This window comes from Homarus americanus, unplaced genomic scaffold (genome assembly GCF_018991925.1).
Source record: "Homarus americanus isolate GMGI-L3 unplaced genomic scaffold, GMGI_Hamer_2.0 scaffold22413, whole genome shotgun sequence".
Lineage (NCBI taxonomy): Eukaryota > Metazoa > Arthropoda > Malacostraca > Decapoda > Nephropidae > Homarus > Homarus americanus.
This window is the reverse complement of record NW_024729477.1, coordinates 85,609-107,517: the sequence shown is the minus strand read 5'-3', so window position 1 is coordinate 107,517 and position 21,909 is coordinate 85,609. Positions and strand designations below refer to the sequence as shown.

General features: G+C 39.6%; 3 protein-coding genes across 3 annotated transcripts; all 3 read right to left on the bottom strand.

Moving 5' to 3' along the window:
- Nucleotides 1-2,395: 2,395 nt before the first annotated feature.
- LOC121866735 (antifreeze protein Maxi-like) lies at nucleotides 2,396-4,520 on the bottom strand. The gene is made up of 3 exons (XM_042366434.1): nucleotides 4,447-4,520; nucleotides 3,906-3,934; nucleotides 2,396-3,511 (listed from the first exon to the last, which is right to left on the bottom strand). The coding sequence occupies exons 1-3, from the start codon at nucleotides 4,484-4,486 to the stop codon at nucleotides 2,822-2,824; spliced, it is 759 nt and encodes a 252-aa protein (XP_042222368.1). The 5' UTR covers nucleotides 4,487-4,520; the 3' UTR covers nucleotides 2,396-2,821.
- Nucleotides 4,521-7,387: 2,867 nt separating this feature from the next.
- LOC121866733 (spidroin-1-like) lies at nucleotides 7,388-9,505 on the bottom strand. The gene is made up of 3 exons (XM_042366433.1): nucleotides 9,444-9,505; nucleotides 9,277-9,317; nucleotides 7,388-8,437 (listed from the first exon to the last, which is right to left on the bottom strand). Exons 1-3 carry the CDS (start codon nucleotides 9,481-9,483, stop codon nucleotides 7,763-7,765), a joined length of 756 nt encoding a protein of 251 aa, XP_042222367.1. The 5' UTR covers nucleotides 9,484-9,505; the 3' UTR covers nucleotides 7,388-7,762.
- A 4,328-nt stretch (nucleotides 9,506-13,833) lies between these two features.
- LOC121866732 (glycine, alanine and asparagine-rich protein-like) lies at nucleotides 13,834-17,223 on the bottom strand. The gene is made up of 3 exons (XM_042366432.1): nucleotides 17,146-17,223; nucleotides 16,918-16,946; nucleotides 13,834-14,619 (listed from the first exon to the last, which is right to left on the bottom strand). The coding sequence occupies exons 1-3, from the start codon at nucleotides 17,183-17,185 to the stop codon at nucleotides 13,927-13,929; spliced, it is 762 nt and encodes a 253-aa protein (XP_042222366.1). The 5' UTR covers nucleotides 17,186-17,223; the 3' UTR covers nucleotides 13,834-13,926.
- Nucleotides 17,224-21,909: the final 4,686 nt, after the last annotated feature.

Below are 21,909 nucleotides of genomic sequence, written 5' to 3'. Positions count from 1 at the left end.
CAAAAAAACTAGAGACGATTTATAATAGATAACAATGATAAATGAGTAATATACATAAATTATAATTATAAGTGTCTCAGAGCAGTAGAGTTTTAGAACGGTTCTTGGTTTCCGCTGCTGAGTAAAGAATTTTAAGTTAAGAAGACTCTGAGAAGCCTCGCCATGTTGGGTTGTGTGAAAGTGAAGTCATTTAGTCGAACTGGGGGAGATCACCGACCCCGCTGGATGATCTCAATAGTCAGGAGATTTGTCACACGTGGTTCCTTTCCCGATTGGATGCCCTTACATGAATAGAGAGTAAAAGTTGGTCCCATAGACCTAAGTGCCCTTTAGTGACAGTATGGATACAGCTCACTGCATACAAAGCACTAGGTGCCCAGAGAGGCAGTGTGACCGGCACTACACTTGTCGCCTTCAAGTCCATAAAGTTAGGTACTCGACTGCATCTAGTCTGGAGGTACCCTGCAATCGAACCGGCTTCCTTTAGACAAAAGACGAGCGCTATATGCACTCGGCTGCCGCACCCTTGAACAAACAGTAACAGATAAAAAGTTTCCATTTAAGACAGATTAAGAGCGAGAGATAGAATAAGACTCCTGTATTAATTAAGGTTTTCCGGGTAGTTGTGTATCACTGTTCAGGTTTTGTTGGAGTTCCAGCCATACCTGAGGTAATCTTTCTGACCCAAATTTCTTAGTGGGGGAAAGGTCTTACAGCTCCAAGAAATTTTGGTCAGAAAGACTACCTCGGGTATGGCCGTTGCTTCACCTTTCATACACGTGACTTGCAGGAGTAAACTCAAAGAAAATTTGACTGAAAACAAAAGTGAAAGGAAAACACCCAATTGGCTTCGTGCACAATAGCGGCCCGCCCACTATTGAAGGTGCACGCTGAAGTGTTGTAATGTTAGTATATTGACTTGACTCTATCGTGGACACGTCAGCTACGTGAGGAAAACTAGCACATGAGCCATGCACGGACAAAGCAGCTCAGGAAGGAACGCTAGAATATGTCATTTAGTCATTGAGAAAGCAATAGGTTATCTGAACTGGGGAAATTATCATGACCAGCTAGGCAGGTGAACTGTCTGTAAAGGGAAAAAATAAGTCATGGTAACTTCATAACAGGGAAAGCATGGACAACCGCATTAGAAAAAAAATGAAAAGAAAATTAGGATCTCTACTTTTTAACTTGGATAAATCAACAATAGAACAATTTGCCTAATGATCAAGATAATTTCAGCTAAATGGTAATTAAAAAAACCTAGCTACTTGGTAGGAAAAAAACTTGTCGTTGAAACAGATGATTGTCTCATTCAAACATATATTGTAAGTACTACAGTGTAACAACTTCACTCGAAGTGTCATTAACTGTTCGGCGACATTTGCAAAAAGTAAACGATTCCTGGGGTTTAAGAGTCGCATTTCCAAGTGTGTGGTGTCATCTGGTGGATAATGTATACGTAATGATATACACGTCTCACCAAAATACTGTACTGTCATCCTACAGGTAATCGATAATCAATCAAAATTAAGCTGTAAATGGAACCCAGTTGTATTAGACTTATCCTAATACAAGACACAAGTCACTTGTTTATCTGCCGGAAGAAGACACTACTGCTTAGGTAATAATGGTAGACGACCACTATAGGTAGAAGCTATAGGCAGGCCTTAAATCACAGCAGCAGTTCTTGGTTATTACAAATATTTAGTAGCAAGCAAAGTTGAAAATATTCCAAATAAAAATATCTCGCTGATCCTCGTTTCATTTTTTTTTTTTTTACTTTCGTGTTTTTGTACCTAATGCGTCATAACTATTTACTCCTTTGCATTAGAAGTACTGTATCGGCGGCCACAGTCTATAGGTCACAACTTTCCTTGAAAAAAAACAGCATTAGTAAAGGTTTCAAGTAAAAAAAAAAACATTAAGCATCTACTGAAAACTGAAATAATCAATACATTTACCAATCTAGGCAGCTTAGAAATTACCTGTCAGCTCATATGCCATACAAAGCTCTTCAGTATTGCCTCCTGAGTCCTCTGGCTAGGTAGGTGCTGGCCAGAGGTGTTGAGACTGGCTACGTGCGGCGACACCACCTCACAGGAGAATCTACTGTAGTTCCTCTGTATTAGCGAGATGTCGCCAAGAAGAAGACCTGTTACTTGTAGAGCCAATTCCTACAATATGAGTCTGTGATGATGACAAGTCTTACCTCTTGTGTCCAAATATAAAAACAAACTGGCACAAATATGGTCCGGCACAGTATTATTTGGGATGGTGGACAGTTACACAGAGGCCACTATTATTCGCTAGATTCTTGCAATGTACTTGTGAGATGTAACTGAGAAATTAAACAAAATTATTATTATTTTTTATTATAACTTAACCACTTATGAACTGCATGGTCTTAATTTTATGCATTTCAAAAGATAAAAAACTCTATTCAGAGAAGCTTTTAAATAACCACAACATTTTGTTAGTATTGCTATAACTATGCCTAATAATGCCTATATGGTAATATTTACTCTTTTTTCATCCTTCACCATCTCAAGATAATCAAACTACTTAAGTTGGTAAATTCAGGTTAATACTGATTATATTCACTTACACTTTACATTAAGTTCATCTACTTTTTGCTACTATATACATATCACTTAGAATTTTCATAAAAATTAGAAATGTATCGAAATTACACGTAAAACGCTTGACATTACCGGACACCCTAGGACAGGTGTTCTTTAATACTGGTCAGTGGATACTGCAGTATATCATCTGTCATATTGCAACTGTCCTGACCCTGTTAATGCCAGTGATCCCTCTTCTAATGTGTTCCATATCCGTAGCCTCCATTCTTGGCCTTCGCCAGTGCCTTAGCTGCTGCTGCCTCGGCCTGGGCAGCTGCTTGATTTGCCTTTTGCAGGTCGTTGAGGGACAGATTCTGCTGCTGGTTAAGTGAGTAGGCGGCCTGCTGAGCCTGCCAGGCCATGGCTGCCTGCGCTGCCCTCATAGCTCTGGCAGCCACCAGGGCCTGGTAAGTCTCCTCCACGATGCCTCGAGCCTCGGCGTGAGCAGCGTCAATATCGTTGGCTGCCTGCACCGCCAGATTGTACGTGTTCTTGGCTTCCTGCTCGGCTGCTATGGTCCGGGAGGTCATTGAGCCTTCGGCGAAGGCTGCTGCCTGCGCTCCTTGGGCAGCAGTCGTGATCTGTGCTGCCTGAGACTGCTGATTGGCTGCAGCAGCTTGAGCTGTTTGCGCTGCAGCCGATGAAGCAGCAGCAGCCTGATTAGCTGCGGCTCCTGCGGCTGCGTTGGCAGCTCCAGGAAGACCTGTGGCAGCGGCTGTGGCTTGATGTGCAGCCTGGTTGGCGATGTCAGCAGCGCTAGGTCCATGGCCGCCGCCGCCACCAGCACCAACGATCAGGTAGCCGCCACCGCCAGTACCATAGCCGCCGCCTCCATGTCCCCCATGACCGTGTCCGGCACTGCCATAACCCCCACCGCCACGCTTCTCCTGTAGTGCAGCATTAAGGATGAGATACAGATCTGTGTTATATAAAGGAATATACTTCAACTGTTACGGTTTAAAGCTTACTCTGTAAATCTGAAATTCGAAGAAGTAACTGATTTATATTAATAATATATTGCGTTAGTAACCAACTGCTTGTGACATTGTAATGGCGTGTAATTAACCCAAAACTCGATCATTATCCGGAACAACCACGGAGAAAGTCGAGGCCCACTTTAGTGTGTAAATATTAAGTAAGAATATATAAGTTTAGATTCTTTGAAACGATTTTTCTCTCGAAACGTTCATGTTGATTTATATTTATATTACATCTTTTAAAATCTTGCTACTAACTACTACTGGAAATCTAAAATCATTGAGGTTATGTTATAGTGCTCACCCGGGCTGCCTCCTCGCTCACCACCACACCTGTGAGGAGAGATGTACACTGTATTAGTGAATTAAAATTTACGAAATGAACACAATTAACTCACGGCCTCCTAGTGAATACAATACAATGTTGAACCCATGTCCTTAACTCGGGTTTGTTTTAATTACAAAGTAAACAATATAGTGTTAGATGATACATGTTGGAAGTACACATGTATGTTACTCTTGGGGGGGCGGGGGGATAAGGTGTGTCAGCACCATGAGTCACCGTATCCTTGCAAGTGAAATGATAAATATATACTTAAGGAGATAATTTTGAGGGTAGTATTACTGGCTGGGGTTTGATTGGTCGAACACCCGAGCTGATAAGACACTGACTTAAGTATCTAAATAATAAGAGCATCTATGTAGATTAGATTTGTACAAGAAGTTAAGAGAGAAGTGTTAGAACTACTTATTTAGCCATCATCCCGTAATGGTAGTAAGGCCGACGAACAAAAGGGTAAAATAGTGTTTCATGATAGATCATATCCGCGAGGCTTCAAACTTACCAAGACAGAACAAGAAGACAAGCGCCTTTAACGTAACCATTCTGGATAAAGTTTGGGCCTTCTGTGGCGGCCGCGGCTAGTTGCTTTCTTTATATAGCCAGGCGGTGAGTCAGCCACGCGTTACACGGCATCCCTCTCATGCTTTAGTTTAGTCCTACATTATTGCCACTCTCGCCCCTGATTTTCCTGGGTGCTAAAGCCTAATACCTGAGTAGTAAAAGTCACATCCTTATTTGTATATCACTGAAGAATATTTGTGAGATGTGTTTCAATGGGTGATGCAGGTAACAGTTATCAACACAAGTGAGTGTAGTGGTTGAACCTTGCTGTCACTTTCACCCAAAGAAACACAGTGAATCATCAGCCTCCTTCCGCAACCTCTGCCACCCACCAGTCAGGATACCACTTACCTTATCAATCATCCGCTCCAGTACTCTATTTTTTTATACGCCTACGCAGTCTCATATGGATGCAATTATTGCTTAGCTATATACAGTAATTATCATTATATTATTTTCGACCTTTCCTGGAGACATTAAACTGCCCATAAAAATTTTCATGGATTTTCCTATTTACCTTAGTTGACACAGAAGATGTTTAGAGGGGCTGGTTGAGTGTGTACTGGACAGCAAGAAACAGCTCTGCTTTATTAATCTGATTTACCAAGTGCAAGACAATTTTCTAAAACTCTGAATGTCCTTCTATAACCATGAAGAAAACCAATTACCAGAGAATGTGAATTTATTAAGTAAATCCGGATTCATTGTTTTTTCAGTTAATTTCGTCCGCCATGTTTGTGTCTTTGAGTCGATGGACCAGAAGTGTTGTAGAAATTTAACATTATCTCTAAAAGTGTGTCTCCTAATACCATGTGTGAGGGCAAGTTTGGTCGCCTGAGAGGCAAGCAGCGGAAGGGAGTGCGAACGGCGACTATTCAGAGCACCTAGTTGGGTTTTCAATACAAGGGAAAGTGCTTTTTCTGACGACTTGAATAGATGATTAGGAAATGTGGCAGTGTTGAACTTACCTGGCCTACCTGTAAGGGTTTAGAATTTATACCGGTAAATACTGTAGTATAAGATCTGTAGTTACGTTTCCTAACTATGACTATAAAAGCTAGTTTATGTTTGTTAAGTTGCATAACTACATTATATTTGAAAAGAAAATGATAGGGGCATGATATATTGAGAGAAATAACTATATTCCTCGTATCGGGCTGTGTTTTAGATCTATAATGACCACACAGGAAAAGGGAAACACTGAAGCACCAGTACTACAGTCTTTCCCTTTTCCTGTCTGGTTTTATCGAGATTTATCTTATCCACGTTTCCATTGTGAAAGAATGTCCAAGACTAGTATACAGATGTAATCTTTGTGATATCATGGTTTTAATTTAACGGTACTCATATAGAAATGACAATACTTTTCTATGAACAAAAATCATATAAAACTTTTATAAAAAAAAAACTTAAAAAACTGAGGCTTGTTATTTTGTGGTTATTGAATAAGAACACCCACACATTACTTCGGTATAGTGTTCCCGGTTAATTACTTATTGAAGTTTCAGATTATCTGATTATAATTTCAGACCTTTACGCGCCGTGTTGTCTGTGACATCATTTTGACATAATTATTAAAATGACCGTCGACTTTCTCTTCCCCACCTCCCACCCCAACCTCTACCCCAACCCCGTCTTAATCCCAAACCTCCAATCAGTGTTCTTTTTGTGGTTTGTGGTATGTTAGATCAGGTTAAATTAGGTTAGGATATGTTTGGTTAGGTTAGGTTTGGTTAGGTCAGGTTAGGTTAGGTTAGGTTAGGTTAGATCAGGTTAAACTAGGTTAGGATATGTTAGGTTAGGTTAGGTTAGGTTAGGTGCATTATAATATTCCAGTGACAAGAAAGTCATCATACAACTATGTGTGTAAATCCCGACCCTGGTTTCCACATCAGTTAACAGCAGCAATGCAGGAGTTTTGTATATCATAGTAAATATGTTCACTAGATATTGTTGCCTTAGCGATTTATATATTATTTAAGACGTCTATAGAGAGAGATTCTGCAGCTGTTGACGGAGTGATAATGTATAGTAATATCTTTAATGTTCGTGAATAATTTCCATTTGATGTTTAAACTGAAAAATACTTGTAACGTAAAGACTTGTTGTACTATACTGATAGGAGATGTGCTCGCCTATGCCCCATCGCTTTAGTCCAGTGGTAATGTGGGTCGGTACAATTCCAGTGGGTGTGTGTGTGTGTGTGTTAGCGTAAGATTTGGGTTCCTTTGTGTTTGAATTGTTTGTTTAATGTTAACTGTGCTTATTTCTTGTATTAATAATCATTTTTTATCATATATGGTTTAATCTATTGGTGTTTTTTTAGATATCCAGAAAATTAGTTTAACCTACTGAACTGTGAAAGGATAATGGGAAGGAACTGAGAATAATCACTATATATATGACTGAATCTTTAGGGTCTTAACAAGAAAGTATATGAGGATATTTCTAATTAATTTCTATTCGCCATTTTCTATTGGTTCCCACATTTGTCCTCTCCAGACTGACACTCCCATCTCTTTCCTCCGCTGTCTGAGAATTATGCTCCCCACGACAATAGGAGAGGAATAATGATAACAGAGATATAGCAATTGTCCTCTTTACAACATACAGCAATACTTTTTCTTCCCCCGGACGGACATATTGCACTTCTTGAACCATATTTATATGGTGAAAATGTATTAAAGAAAAAAATTATCTCATGTGAAAGTATTTTGTAGTATAACACTTCCTTGATGTAAACAGACTGTCATACGGGTGAAGTTGGGTAAATGGCCTTCTTCATCCTCCAACAAGATGCATGTGTCCATTTGAAATACAAAATCAATTCCGACATTCTGATATTTAACAAAGAAATTTATTTTCTCAGGAATCAAAGGCTGTTCTCATTTGGATATTTATTGATCAAGGAAATTAGTTAAGTGGTGTAAAGTGATTGACGCTTGGTATGTACAATACAGGGAACCTCTAAACTTGTATGTTATTTAGTCTCATACTGTGTGTGTGGCTTACTGGCTAGATATTTAGTGTTAGATTGTTCTCAGGTAAAGAAAATTGTCGCTCGTCATTGTTTCCATATTTATCATCATGAAGATTGTCGTTATAGTGGCAGCTTGGATGTGTTTCCCTATATCTTAGTGGCAGGAAATAAAGAACTGTCATCAGTTTATAAATCATAAGAGAACAACGTTCATCTGGACACTGTCTGGGCTTGAGAGGTTTTGCTGCATTTATCTGTACAGATACAAGTTAATGACTTAATGACCGTAGCCTCCGCCGCTGTATCCGCCACTATTTTTAGCCCTGTGGAGAGCCTTGGAAGATGCAGCTGTAGCCTGTGCAGCAGCTGCCTGTGCCCCCTGCAGGTCGTTTACTGACAAGTTCTGTTGCTGGTTGAGAGAGTTGGAGGCCTGCTGAGCCTCCCAGGCCATGGCTGCCTGAGAGGTGCGGACAGCTCTGGCGTGCTGCAGAGCCTGGAAGGTCTGGGTGACTACAGCCTGAGCCTCGGCATGGGCCGCATCGATGTCATTGGCTGTCGCCACTGCCGCATTATATGTGTTCTTGGCCTCTTGCTCGGCAGCTTGGGTCTGCCGCAGCTTGGCGGCTTCTGAGAAGGCTGCAGCCTGAGCTCCCTGTGCAGCCTGTGTGACCTGTGCCGCTTGGTTGAGCTTGCTGGCTGCAGCAGCGTGAGCTGTCTGAGATGCGGCTGACGAAGCAGAGGCTGCTTGACTAGCTGCGTTACCGTATGCAGCAATTGCGGCCCCAGCTTGACCTGCGGCTGCAGCTGTAGCCTGATTAGCAGCTTGGTTAGCAACCTCAGAGGCGAAAGCTCCATGTCCCGCGCCACCACCAGCACCTACCACCAGGTACCCACTGCCGCCACTCTGGTATCCACTACCACCGTACCCACCGCCGCCATACCCACGCTTCTCCTGCAGGAAGGGGAGGATTGGGTGAATACATATACAGAAGAAAGAAGTGAAAGTACATTATTAAATGTGCTGTAATATATTACAAATACAAATAACTGCCCTGTGCAACCTTTACTCATGTTTTCTTGTAAAAATTAACAAAGATTTTTTTCTCTTCAAGAATTGAATTGCTCCTTATGAAAAACTAATCCCTCTGATTATATTTTATTTATCTTACTTTCATCTCATAGTGTTTCTAAATTGTCAAGTAAAGTGGCTGGGAATTATGATACGAACCCAAATTATTTCTAATTACAATGACATTTGAGTTGGCGGCTTGTGAACTGGCTGAAACATTCATAATGCTTCACTTAAATTTCATGAAACGCATCACAGTATTATTCAACTATAGGATCTGACGTATTTAACTTGAAGACTATCTTGATTGTGCTCTTACTTTAAATATATAGTAAAAGTTGTTGCAAAAATGTCCTGAATACTGACTTACTAAACGTTTGGTCAACTAAAACACTTGCCACTGAACTGTAACTGGTTGTCGCAGGAACGGTCAAGTGATCGTTGCTAAAATCAGATGAAGTTCAGTATTGCTGTTTTGAATCGCCGAGATGAAGAGGTAGACGTATACATGCCTAATTTTTTATTTGATTTTTTTTAGGTGTCCTATAAGAAAATCGTCATCTCTTAGCCTATAAAAAGTATACGTCACGATGAAAGTTTACTAAAAAGTAAAGAAAGTTTATAATAGGAAGCCGATGCTAAAGTGAATACTGTATCGAAGAGAAATATTTACCTTTTGTAATCGTTGTATTTTGCAATTGTTTAATTGTTCAAGTACTTACGCGAACGGACTCCTCTTTGCCTTCCTCGGCGATAGCCACTCCTGTGAATATAATACATAATTTTTATCAACAAACAAAACCTAATCCAACACTATATATCAAAATAGTAAGATCTTTATTTAGATGCATATACTCCCGTGCGCCGGTGTACTCGTCGCCATGCTCACCTAAACAGAGGAGAACGAGGAGTGTCTTGAGATCGATCATGCTGGAGGGTGGCTGGGCGTGGTGTGAAGCTCTTGGAGAGGACGTCGGCTTTTATAGTTCCCGTCCAGTCATGCATGGAGAGAAGACATTGTGTGAATTCATTGTACTGGACTTCTTTTGTTGGACTTTCAGTATACTGAATTCTGTCAAAAGAACTCTTTATACTTCAGTTGCATCGGATGTAAATAAAAAATAACCATGCCAATCTTTGATATTTACTTCTGTTTTATATATCACAAATGACTCTTTTTCCGCAACATAGAGTTAACAGAAAGAATGAATTGACGGAGAACACAGTCGGTAACTGAATATCATTTGGCAACTTAAACAAAAATACTTACGCTATTGAGTCATTATATATATACAGTATATTGTATATGGCTGGAGAATTCTTCCACACGTGACCGCCTGGGGCAAAGATGGCCATAGATACTGTACTTCAAAATGTATCTAAATACCAAATACATCACTGTAAACTAGAATACAATACTTCAAAAAATATATTCAAATACACTCGAAATACATCCTAAATACATTCCATTTTTCATTGTTTATTATTGTTATGGTAATCCGAGGTTTCCTGTCGTTAACGGAGACGATACAAGTAGACGCGATAGAGAGAAGTATCGAGATATGTCCTGATAAACATAAAACATTACAATGTGTCAAAGTAACAGGGTGAATAATTAAATTTATCCCTTTACAAACACGAGACACAAGTTCATCCACCTCGGACACTAGTCATCCACCTCGGACACAAGTCATCCACCTCGGATACAAATCATCCACCCCAGGCAATTTATCCACCCCAGACACAAGTTATCCACCTCGGACAAAAGTCATCCACCCTAGACACTAGTCATCCACCTCGGACACAAATCGTCCAACCCGAACGCAAGTCATCCAACCAGGACATAGCCATCCATCCTGGACACAAGTCATCCACCCCGGACACTAGTCATCTACCCCCAGACACAAGTCATCCACCCCAGACACAATTCATCCACCCCAGACACAAGTCATCCACCCCGGACACTAGTTATCTACCCCGGACACAAATCATCCATCCCGGACAAAAATCATCCACCTCGGACACAAATCGTTCAACCCGAACACTAGTCATCCATCCCAGACACAAGTCATCCACCTTGGACACAAATCATCTACCCCGGACACAAGTCACAAAAGAACTCCAAGGAGTTCCACAAAACACATCACGTAAACTCACGATTTTGCAGATTTATTTGAAAAAATATGCATGCAAATATGCAGTAAAAACTGAGACAATATGCACTTAAATATGTACTTTAAAATATGTAAATAAATAATAACTACTAAGTTAATAACTCCTTTTCTGTACATTTTCTCAGTAAATTTACTTTCCCAGACAGGATGTCGCCGAAGTAGGATTTTTTAAAGAAGGATTAAATACAAAAAACAATATACTGACATAAAGTAATTTATTAAACAATACTGAAAAAAGTATTTTCCTTTTAAGAAAACAGAAGAACAAAAGAGTGTCAGGAGGGAACTGGTGGAGCCCGTGCATCTATACCCTGCCTGGCTGAACACGAACCCATCACGTACAGTTCATGTCCACTGACCAGCCAATCACGGCCTAGCTAACCACAGCCTAATATTGACCTATATAAACGTCACTTAAGTATGTTCCTTTTGGATATTATGACGCTAAAACAAAATGGCGTATTTTCGATTTTGCATTAGTGCAACAAAATGGACATTCATTATATTTCAAATATCAGTAATTTCTGCCCCAGCGTTGCTGTTATGCTCGCGAATTTTTTTACCCTTGAGGTTGAAGAATGTTTTATAATATTTTGGAATTTTCCAAATATATGCCCTATAAAACAAAAAAATATGAATATGCACTTTAGCTCAAAAATGGCTTAAATATGCATTTGCATATGCACATATGCAAATGCATATAATAACAAACTGCATAAATGATAATGTATTTGAATATGCATTAAAATACTCTGAAAATTATTGTAGATGCAATTTTTGGATACAAGTTATAATCAAATCCGCATTAAAGTATTTATCAAGTGCATTGCTAACCGCCTCTGGCCCGGGGTAGTGTCTCACGATTGATAAGGTCACCTCTACGTGGGGTTAATTTCTAGCATACGTGGCTATTTGGGGTAACACGACACACATGAATGCCTTGAGGAATATTTTATACATATGGCTGGCTGGAGTAGCCTTTTGGACAATGTCTGTTTGGGGTGTGGCCACTCAGACAAAGGGGTCCCTGATGGAGCCTCTAAGATAAATGGCTAACTGATGGAGCATCTCAGACCTCTTGACAAATCTTCTTCTATTTGACCAAGTTATCATTCGTAATTTATATTTTAAGAATAACAAATGGTAAATAATATATGATAAGGCTATGGTGAGTTAACCCGCTTAATTTCCTTGATTCAAACTTTAATCTCTGAAGTAACGACTAAATTAAGGAGAATGAAGATAATTGATTACAGATATGAATGGGAGAATATTGGTGGGGAAACTGATAAAACAAACAGCTTTATCAAGTACAAAAGCAGGTTAAGGAAGTAACTCTTAGATATGTAAATTAGTAAAGAAGAAGGATGTATTTTTTTGTAAGGAGTGAGAACATGAAAGGAAATATATGAATAAAAAAGAAAGTCAAAGTTTTTCCATGCTTTGTGGAAATTTCACGTATGAGTTTACACCAAACACGATGGATAGCTGAAGGTTTATATACACTTAGATATATTATGTCTTGTGTTTGAGTTTAGAAATATTAAAGCTGTAAAGATAACGTTTCTCCACCGAGCAAGAGCTGTAAGTCTGTGTGAAGCCAGGACTGACGACTTGAGAGAGTGGGGACATGACCAGGATCATTGGGCACGTTTCACAATAATGTTAGGGCCAGGTTTTCGATTTCAAAATACCGCGATTTATTATTTATTTATTTATTTATTCATTTATTTATATATATATTTTTTTTTTTGGGGGGGGTTATTTAGAGAATTAATAACAACCTAACATTTAATATATATATATATATATATATATATATATATATATATATATATATATATATATATATATATATATATATATATATATATATATATATATATATATGAAAATAGCTCATTTCTAATGTTATATTATATTTTAGGCGTGGACTATGGTATTTTGGCCGAGATATTTCTCACAAAATTTGGTTTATCACGAAGATGCAGTATTGACATATACAATTGCGTTTCATCTAACGAACGAATCATTTAATTGTGTTCCAGAATTATTATATACTTATACAAAACAATTATACTGTAGTTTTTTTTTATAAGTATAGGCTAGGTGCAGCAGCTACTGTAGGCTATCACAGAATCGCACCCAACGTAACCTCACACTGTAGAGTAGACAGTGTGCAGGCATTATTGGGTTGTGATGGCTGACCGAAACAACTGTCATAAACGGGCGGTTACAATGGCAAGCTTTAATATCCTAAGGCACATTCACAGCTAATGAAGTAATTCCATCAAGTAGTAGGCAGCTACCAAACAGGGAGGTACTACCACCTGGGAAGATATTGGAAGCATAATGTGTTGTTTAATGGTAGACCCTGCTGCCATATGGCATCACTAAAATTGTGACCAAGTCCCAGGTCTTTATTATTATTATTATTATTATTATTATTATTACAGAATTATTATTATTATTATTATTATCATCATTTTATTTTTTATTATAAATTTTATTTACTATGAATTATTATTATTATTATTATCACATTTTCGCCCCCCAGGCCCCGATGTGGGTCAGTGACTTGTGCCCGGGTGGGCTAATCCCCTTAAAAAAAAATCTAAACACGGAGTTTATTTGGATTCATACGTAACAAGGCAAATAAAATTTGCATATCATAGAACTAAAAGGAAGACATAAGCGAGGTATTAGTGAGAGTTGTATACTTGGGTCATGTGTTGAGTTTTCTGGAAATATGGAACCAGTTAAATGTCTTTTTTGTCTTTTGTAAGGACTTTTTGTCTTGTCTGTTCTTCCCTTACGCTAGGTGGTAATGAAATTATTTTTTCTCGACAATCTTTATTCATCTATCACGAATATTTTCCTATAATACATCTGTGAAAATGTATTTACACAAGCATCACATAATGCTATATTTAAATTCCAGTTAAAACATGGTATTACAATGCACTGTTATCCCAGACAGTAACCTACTGAGGTCCGTCCACAAGATAAACAATAATCGCCTCTCCGTCGTCGGTGCGCCGGTGCCAGTGTTGCATTGTCGTGTTTTCGTGTGGACTTAAATTTCTTATTATGCAAATAGCCTACTCATGTCTTTGACTAGTGGCGTTTATTCAACAATTTCAGTACACGACATAACGACTGGTACAGCTGTGAAGAAGAGCTGGAAAGGAAACCTACTTAGTGCACTCCATGTCCGTAACCTCTGTTCTTAGATTTAGCCAGTGCCTTAGCTGCTGCTGCCTCGGCCTGGGCAGCTGCTTGATTTGCCTTTTGCAGGTCGTTCAGGGACAGATTCTGCTGTTGATTAAGGGAGTAAGAGGCCTGCTGAGCCTGCCAGGCCATGGCTGCCTGCGCTGCCCTCATAGCTCTGGCAGCCACCAGGGCCTGGTAAGTCTCCTCCACGATGCCTCGAGCCTCGGCGTGAGCAGCGTCAATATCGTTGGCTGCCTGCACCGCCAGATTGTACGTGTTCTTGGCTTCCTGCTCGGCTGCTATGGTCCGGGAGGTCATTGAGCCTTCGGCGAAGGCTGCTGCCTGCGCTCCTTGGGCAGCAGTTGTAATCTGTGCTGCCTGAGACTGCTTATTGGCTGCGGCAGCTTGAGCTGTTTGTGCTGCGGCCGATGAAGCAGCAGCAGCCTGATTAGCTGCGGCCCCTGCGGCTGCGTTGGCAGCTCCAGGAAGACCTGCGGCAGCGGCTGTGGCTTGATGTGCAGCCTGGTTGGCGATGTCAGAAGCGCTAGGTCCATGGCCGCCGCCGCCGCCACCAGCACCAACGATCAGGTAGCCGCCACCGCCAGTACCATAGCCGCCGCCTCCATGTCCCCCATGACCGTGTCCGGCACTGCCATAACCCCCGCCGCCACGCTTCTCCTGTAGTGCAGAAAAACAGAACAAAAAATCATGAAGTTAAAACTTAATTAAATAAATGTATCAACACATTAATGTGTTGACCCGAGTACCGCCTGCATGTATAATATTATTACTCGTTTTTAAAGCGGGTGGCCAATAATTCATAATGATCTTGGATTTTTTTTTAATTGGGAAATGCAGGTATTTACTTTAATCGTAACAAATTAGATTCCAAACAGGCATTAATCACATAGCCTAAATTGTTATTCTAAGTACAAAAAATTAAATATGAAATTAGATACTTTAGAATAATAATTGCTTTAATTATTGGCGTAACTTAAATTTTCTATTGCTATATAACTGTAGTTGCTCTGGCTAGGCTGGGTCCTCTCTTACCGGTACTCACACAATGGAACATACAAACGATCTTTTAACAAACAAGGTAATCTGGTTATGCTGGACAGTTACAACAGGATGAAAAGTTTAAGACTTATAAAATACAAGTCTATCAGTATATGTACAGTAGATCCTTATATTGTAGAAAAAACAGGGCCTTACAGTGTTGCTTTCAGTACTATAGCTTGTCAACTTCCAGAGCTGACCAATGCAAATTTTTACAAATGTCTTATCCATAAAATACAGTTTTCATTTAGCCACTGAGTGCTTATAAACGTTTGAATGTCTAAATTATTTTCTTGCTGAATGTGTTAGTGATGTGTTTCTAGTTCTAGTCGTAATACAAGAGACCATTGCAGCTGAAACAAAACTATAGGAGAAATTCTTATAGTTACAAAACGTCTCAACGTTCACTTTACGTTAGTTAACCAAATTCCTCATAATACTATCAAATTGACCAACGCTTTCCATTTTTATTTTCCTGTAAGCTTTTAAACTACTGTCTGCTATAATAACGTTGAGTACCTGTATTATTTCGGACCTGGATTGTCTAAACTGCAGAAAGTGACGAAAAGAAGGCTAGAGGAGGCTAGAGGAGGCTAGAGAAGAGAAGAAAAAAAAGTGTTAAGTATAAGCAACACCTCCCCAAGCTTTTCGTTTCACACTGTTTACTATCTAACACCTTGAACCATTGACTAGAATCAAAATGCTCGAAAAAAATCAAAATTTTCGCTAAATAATGAACTCAATTGCAAGCCTGTACGTTTGTAATGAAATCGAAGAGAAATTACAGTACTTAAAAGTTTTCATTCAGTAGTCATACGTTGTAGTTACACCAGACCTGTGGAAATTTGTGAAACGACTCTTGTTAACATACACGAATTCATATATTCGAATGGTAAGAGTTTTTCACTGCTTATTTAACGATTAGTTACCGCACTGAATTTACCAACGATGAAAAGGTATGTGTCAGTCTCCAGATTTTTAACGGAGTGATGCTGTCCATTGCGCCTGACACTAATCATATGTAATGAAATCCAGAGTTATGTCAAGAGTTTTAAATGTTGATGACTAGTGCATTACCAATCTAGTTACGTGCTCAAAGATCTTAGTTGTTGAAGCGCAGTAATACATTAGACACTTGTATGTAATAACAATAACATTATATCCCAACCAAAGGAACATCATTGAAATACCATGATCAGTGTTACTTGTTGATATATTAATGAAAATAAAAAATAAGTGTCCGAGATGTTCAAAATAAATGTTACTTGATGTATGACGTCACATACAGTACAACTACAAAGCATTTTCTAACTGATGCTGACTATCGGCTTTCTCGGTATTCCCTAGTAAACAGTTTTCCTAATTCTCGCACTCCCAAAGTCAGCGTTTACCTTCTTTCATATTAATTTATAATGATGAACGCCGAGCTTCATTTCTTGCTCAAATATCGACCAACGGATTTCAAGTCGTTTAATGGATCACTATGAGTAGCTTAGGAATTTTTTGGTGATCAAGTTCCAGGGGTTGGCTGTTCCCACTCTCAAAGATGTATTACAGCAGCTCACCTTGGTTAAATAATTGCATCACCTGTTGTACCAGTCTAGCCTTATTCATTTCCAGGTATATTTATAGGTAAACCTATTGCCCACAGTACCATACAACTTCACAGTATCTCTACATTCTACCACAGAACATTCACAAATAGTCATCAAAATTTACGATTACAGGCCAGACGTTAGAAATAGTTCAACAACCGCAAGTGATTTTATAGTGTCTATAATTCTGATCAAATTTCCAATATTCAGAATTGTATTCCCCCAGTTTTGTAATGGGATACCGAAAAGACCTTTTTTCTGTAACACTAAATAAGGCTCTTCCAGTTTTCATTTGGACCAATACTCAGTCCAGAATACTCACGCGCTGAGTCTCCTCGGCGACAACCAATCCTGAAAGATAAGTGGTACTTAAGAATTATTTCACGAAAACTGTTACAATTCAATCAAATTTAATAATAGTTAGTATTTTAGAGTTAGTTACTTCTTTATATACAATATTTCCAAGTAAGTGGTAAATATTACAACTGATATACAATGTTAGATAACAGCTTTCAAAGCAATATGTGAAGGAAAAGTGTTAGGAACTGACCCAAACAAAGTAGAGCGACGACAATCTTCAGTGCGACCATGCTGGATGGTGGGAGGGTACGATTTGTAGCGCACCCGTGCAAGGTGCCTTTTATATCTCCCAGTTTCAGTCCGGCATGACGGAGCTGAATAAGCCGGTTGTGAGGTGGTATAGAGGAACCCACTGCTAGCCATTGTGTTATAACCGCCCTCCACAATACTGAGAGAATGTTGAAATGTTTTGTCATTTGACTAATCAGTGAGTGTCCCTGCAGTGTTGGGCAACACAGTGGGGTGAGAACAGCTTCCTGCTGATTATTGCTTGAGTCTACAGTAATTGGATTTTCGTCATCCGGTAACATAATAAGTTCGAAACGTTTTCGATTGAAGGGGAGACTATTGTTTTTTATATTTTAGTTTTATAAGGCTCCGTGACCCTTGAACTGGACATCTAAACTTTAGACCTCAAAGAATGGTGAATCTGGGAAATAGCGTTATCAGTTCCTGAATGATTGTAGTCATTGTTGTCAATCATTGAGTTATGTTAGACATATAGACATGGAGGCACTGGCATATATATATATATATACACAGTATATGCTGATAACCACAAGAAACAAGAAAACACGAAGTTCCCAAGCGCTTTCGTGTAATTCACATCTTCAGTGAGTACAGACTAAAGAGAAATACTTGACAAGGCTAATATATACAGTAGAGTGAGATCAAGTCCCTAGGGGACAGCAGGTGTCCACAATGTTCCTGTCATAAGGCAGTGACCCTTACTAATCTTCTTAATATATATATATATATATATATATATATATATATATATATATATATATATATATATATATATATATATATATATATATATATATATATATATATATGTGTGTGTGTGTGTGTGTGTGTGTGTGTTCGTGCTTTAGTTGATGTACGTGTTTGCGTATTTGATATAAGTTAAAATTACACTAGTCTGCATTAGCGAACCATTTCAAATTTTCATGCTAATAAAGTATAGTTAATTTTCAAAAACTTAGCACTCAAACTCAGTAGTCTGTGATGTAGTTCATTAAATGAATACGTGTACTGTATATTATACGTTACTGATACATATCACTTTCACAGGTGGATCCAGTAAGGGCGGGAATAAACCTCATCAACCCATACTTACGGAAATGACCACTTATTCAATTCAGAATCTTACGGGATAAAAATTCGAATCTTTAAAATGATTCACATAAAGATTCGAAGAGCACCATATTCTGTAACAGAGATTGCACCTTTGGAAATTGTTCGGGAGATCCATGGGTGCAGTTGGTGTGTTTACTTCCCGCGCCTCAACGATGTAAAGCCCGAACTACGCTACTGTTTACCCTGGATCTACTTAAAACTCATACTTGATAGTCTCCTAACACCTCACCTCACACTACACCATCCTCACACTACACCTCACCTCACACTACACCTCCTTACACTACACCTCCTCACACAGCACCTCCTCACACTACACCTCCTCACACAGCACCTCCTCACACTACGCCTCATACTTCACCTCCTCACACAGCACACACTACACACTACACCTCCTCACACTACACCTCACACAGCACCTCCTCACACTACACCTCATCACATCACACTACACCTCATCATACAGCACCTCCTCACACTACACATTCTCACACTACACCTCCCCTCCCTACACCTCCTTACACTACACCTCCTCACACTACATCCCTCACACTTCACCATCCTCTACACCTCACCTCTTTCACCTCCTCACACTACACCTCCTCCCACACAGCACCTCCTCACACCTCCTCCACACACACACCTCACACCACACCTCCTCACACTACACCTCCTCACACTACACCTCATCTCACAGCACCTCCTTACACTACACCACCTCCCTACACCTCACACGCACCTCCTTACATACACCTCCTCACACTACACCTCTCCACTACAACTCCTCACACTACAACTCCTCACACAACTCCTCACACTACACCTCCTCACACCACCTCACACTACACCTCCTTACACTACCTCCTCCACACCCCTCACACACCTCCTCCTACACCTCCTCACACTACACCTCCTCACACACACCTCATCACTACCTCATCATACAGCACCTCCTCACACTACACATTCTCACTACACCTCCTCACACTACACCTCCTTACACTACACCTCCTCACTACCATCCTCACACTTCACCATCCTCACCTACACCTCACCTCACTACACCTCCTCACACTACACCTCCTCACACAGCACCTCCTCCACACACCTCCTCACACACCCTCACACTCACACACTCACACTACACCTCCTCACACTACACCTCCCTCACACTACACCTCATCTCCCAGCACCTCCTTACTACACCACCTCACTACACCTCACATAGCACCTCCTTACACTCACACCTCCTACACCTCCTCACACTACAACTCCTCACACTACAACTCCTCACACTACAACTCCTCACACTACATCTCCTCACACAGTATCTTCTCACACTACACCTCCTCACACTACACCTCACACAGCACCTCACACTACACCTCCTCACACAGCACCTCCTCACACTACACCTCACACTACGCCTCCTCACACAGCACCTCCTCACACAGCACCTCCTCACACTACACCTGCTCACACTCACACTGCCAATGAGAATGTTGATCTCGTGAGAATGAAGAAGTTCTGTCAAAAGACTTGAGACGTGGAAAGAATCCCACCCACGTATGGCGCACTGGACCAGCATCATAGATGTGTCTTCCAAGCAAGCATCTGGACTACCGCCCACTAGCCGGTGAAGCCACTGAGAACCCAAAGAATCATGGATGGATGGAGATGAACCGTAAACTGGTTACTATTCGGCTCACACTACCCCTTGCCAAGGATGACTTAGACCGTAATGTGAAGTGTACTTGCACAAAAGCTTTTTTATTGTCTTAGTGCACAAAAACCAACTTGAAATGCACACTTTTATGAAAGTGCAAATACTTGAAATAGGTGTTTAAACATAGCTGCCATTCCTAGCACTTACAATACTGTTCCAGCAGTTTTCAACTCCAGTTAAATTTGTTTTACTTTAGTAATCAGGATATATTTCAATTTGTTATGATCTATGTTTAAATTTATATATAAAACCGCTGTACCAACCTTCCTTCTGGTTACTTTTTATATAATATAAATTTTATTTACTTCTTGGTAGCCAACATACTGTGACATATTAAGTGAAAACTATTAAGGTTTTTTTGTCAAATTGTTGTAAGTCACACACTTCCTTTATTTGTCAACGTTTTGGGGATTGTATAGGCAGTGCTCGCCACATGTGAAGAGTACAGGGTGAATACAAATGATCTTCTTGATTTCAAATATTTATTAAAAAGAAACTAACAATTACAATCACAAAGTAATGTTTATTTTATGTAATCTATGATATTTTAATATGTGCATCCCTTGTGGCTCTGCAAACATCGAAACGATATTGTTTCCATATATTTCTAGCATATCGACGTTAACTTTAAGAACAGCGTTTTGCATCCTGTTCTTCAATTGCTCCAAAGATGTTGGCATTGGTGGAACAAACACTCCACATTTAACATAGCTGAACAGTGACGCCATATTGTTCGCTGCAGAATCAGTACAATCTATGGGAAACGGAATCAGAATATTAGAATATCATAGATTGCAAAATAAAATAGAAATTTACACTTTGCTTTGTAATTGTATAGTTACCTTTTGCTCTACCATCGGATTGTATATTTTGTTACAATGCGTGCATTTTCCCTTGCCTTTTGTTTTGGTTAATTGACCCTCGCCAAGCCATGTTTCTGTCACATCGCCCTGCCACGATAATCATCCCCAGTTGATACAATACAATACAATACAATACAATACAATACAATACAATTAGCAGTATTACTCTCTTGATTCACTATTGAAATTACGTGAACAATTCCACTAAAATCATCACCGCGAAAACTTATATGGGTAACATACATATCATAAAAGTTTCTCCTATTCATCCTGAACCAAGATATATTTCGTAGGCTGACATGAGATGGCTGGTTGACAAGTTATAACAGTATCAAGATTCCACCCACTTTTGGCGGAGCCCTGTATCCCTCCCCCATCCCGGTTGCCCACCATGGCAGGCTGACTATTATCCACCGGGACTAAAATTGTTTGTTAAGGTCCCCAACCTTAAAAAAATATTAAAATAATAATAATAATAATAATAATAATAATAATAATAATAATAATAATAATAATAATAATAATAAAATGCAGTTTTGCATCAACAGGAAATGACTGGGGGCCCGGGCACCCCACTGTGAGGATGCTAACATTGATAAGAACACTGGCAGGGTTAACGTAACACCCTATATCGTTCACACATTTACGGCTTCGTTAAGTTGGGACATGTGATACTCCATAGGCCAAGCGTGTATTATAAACTGTGCTTTATTGAATTGCAAGTGTACACCAATAAAGCTACACTGCGCATTATCAAATCAACACAGTAGTTCATCGATATTAAAGAATTAACACCGATACCTAAATTTATCCCGCTGTATGTGTATCATCGAGGGCTGTATCCAGAGCGTGAGAATAGGACAAAATGAGCACAGCACGACCTCTAGGGTAGTTCATCCAAGGTTACAGATACCCAATAACTCCCTCAAACCCATTTTTTCTGAGAATTACACCTGATACGCTTCCTTACATTCTCTTGCACTTGTTTACAACGCTGAATCTG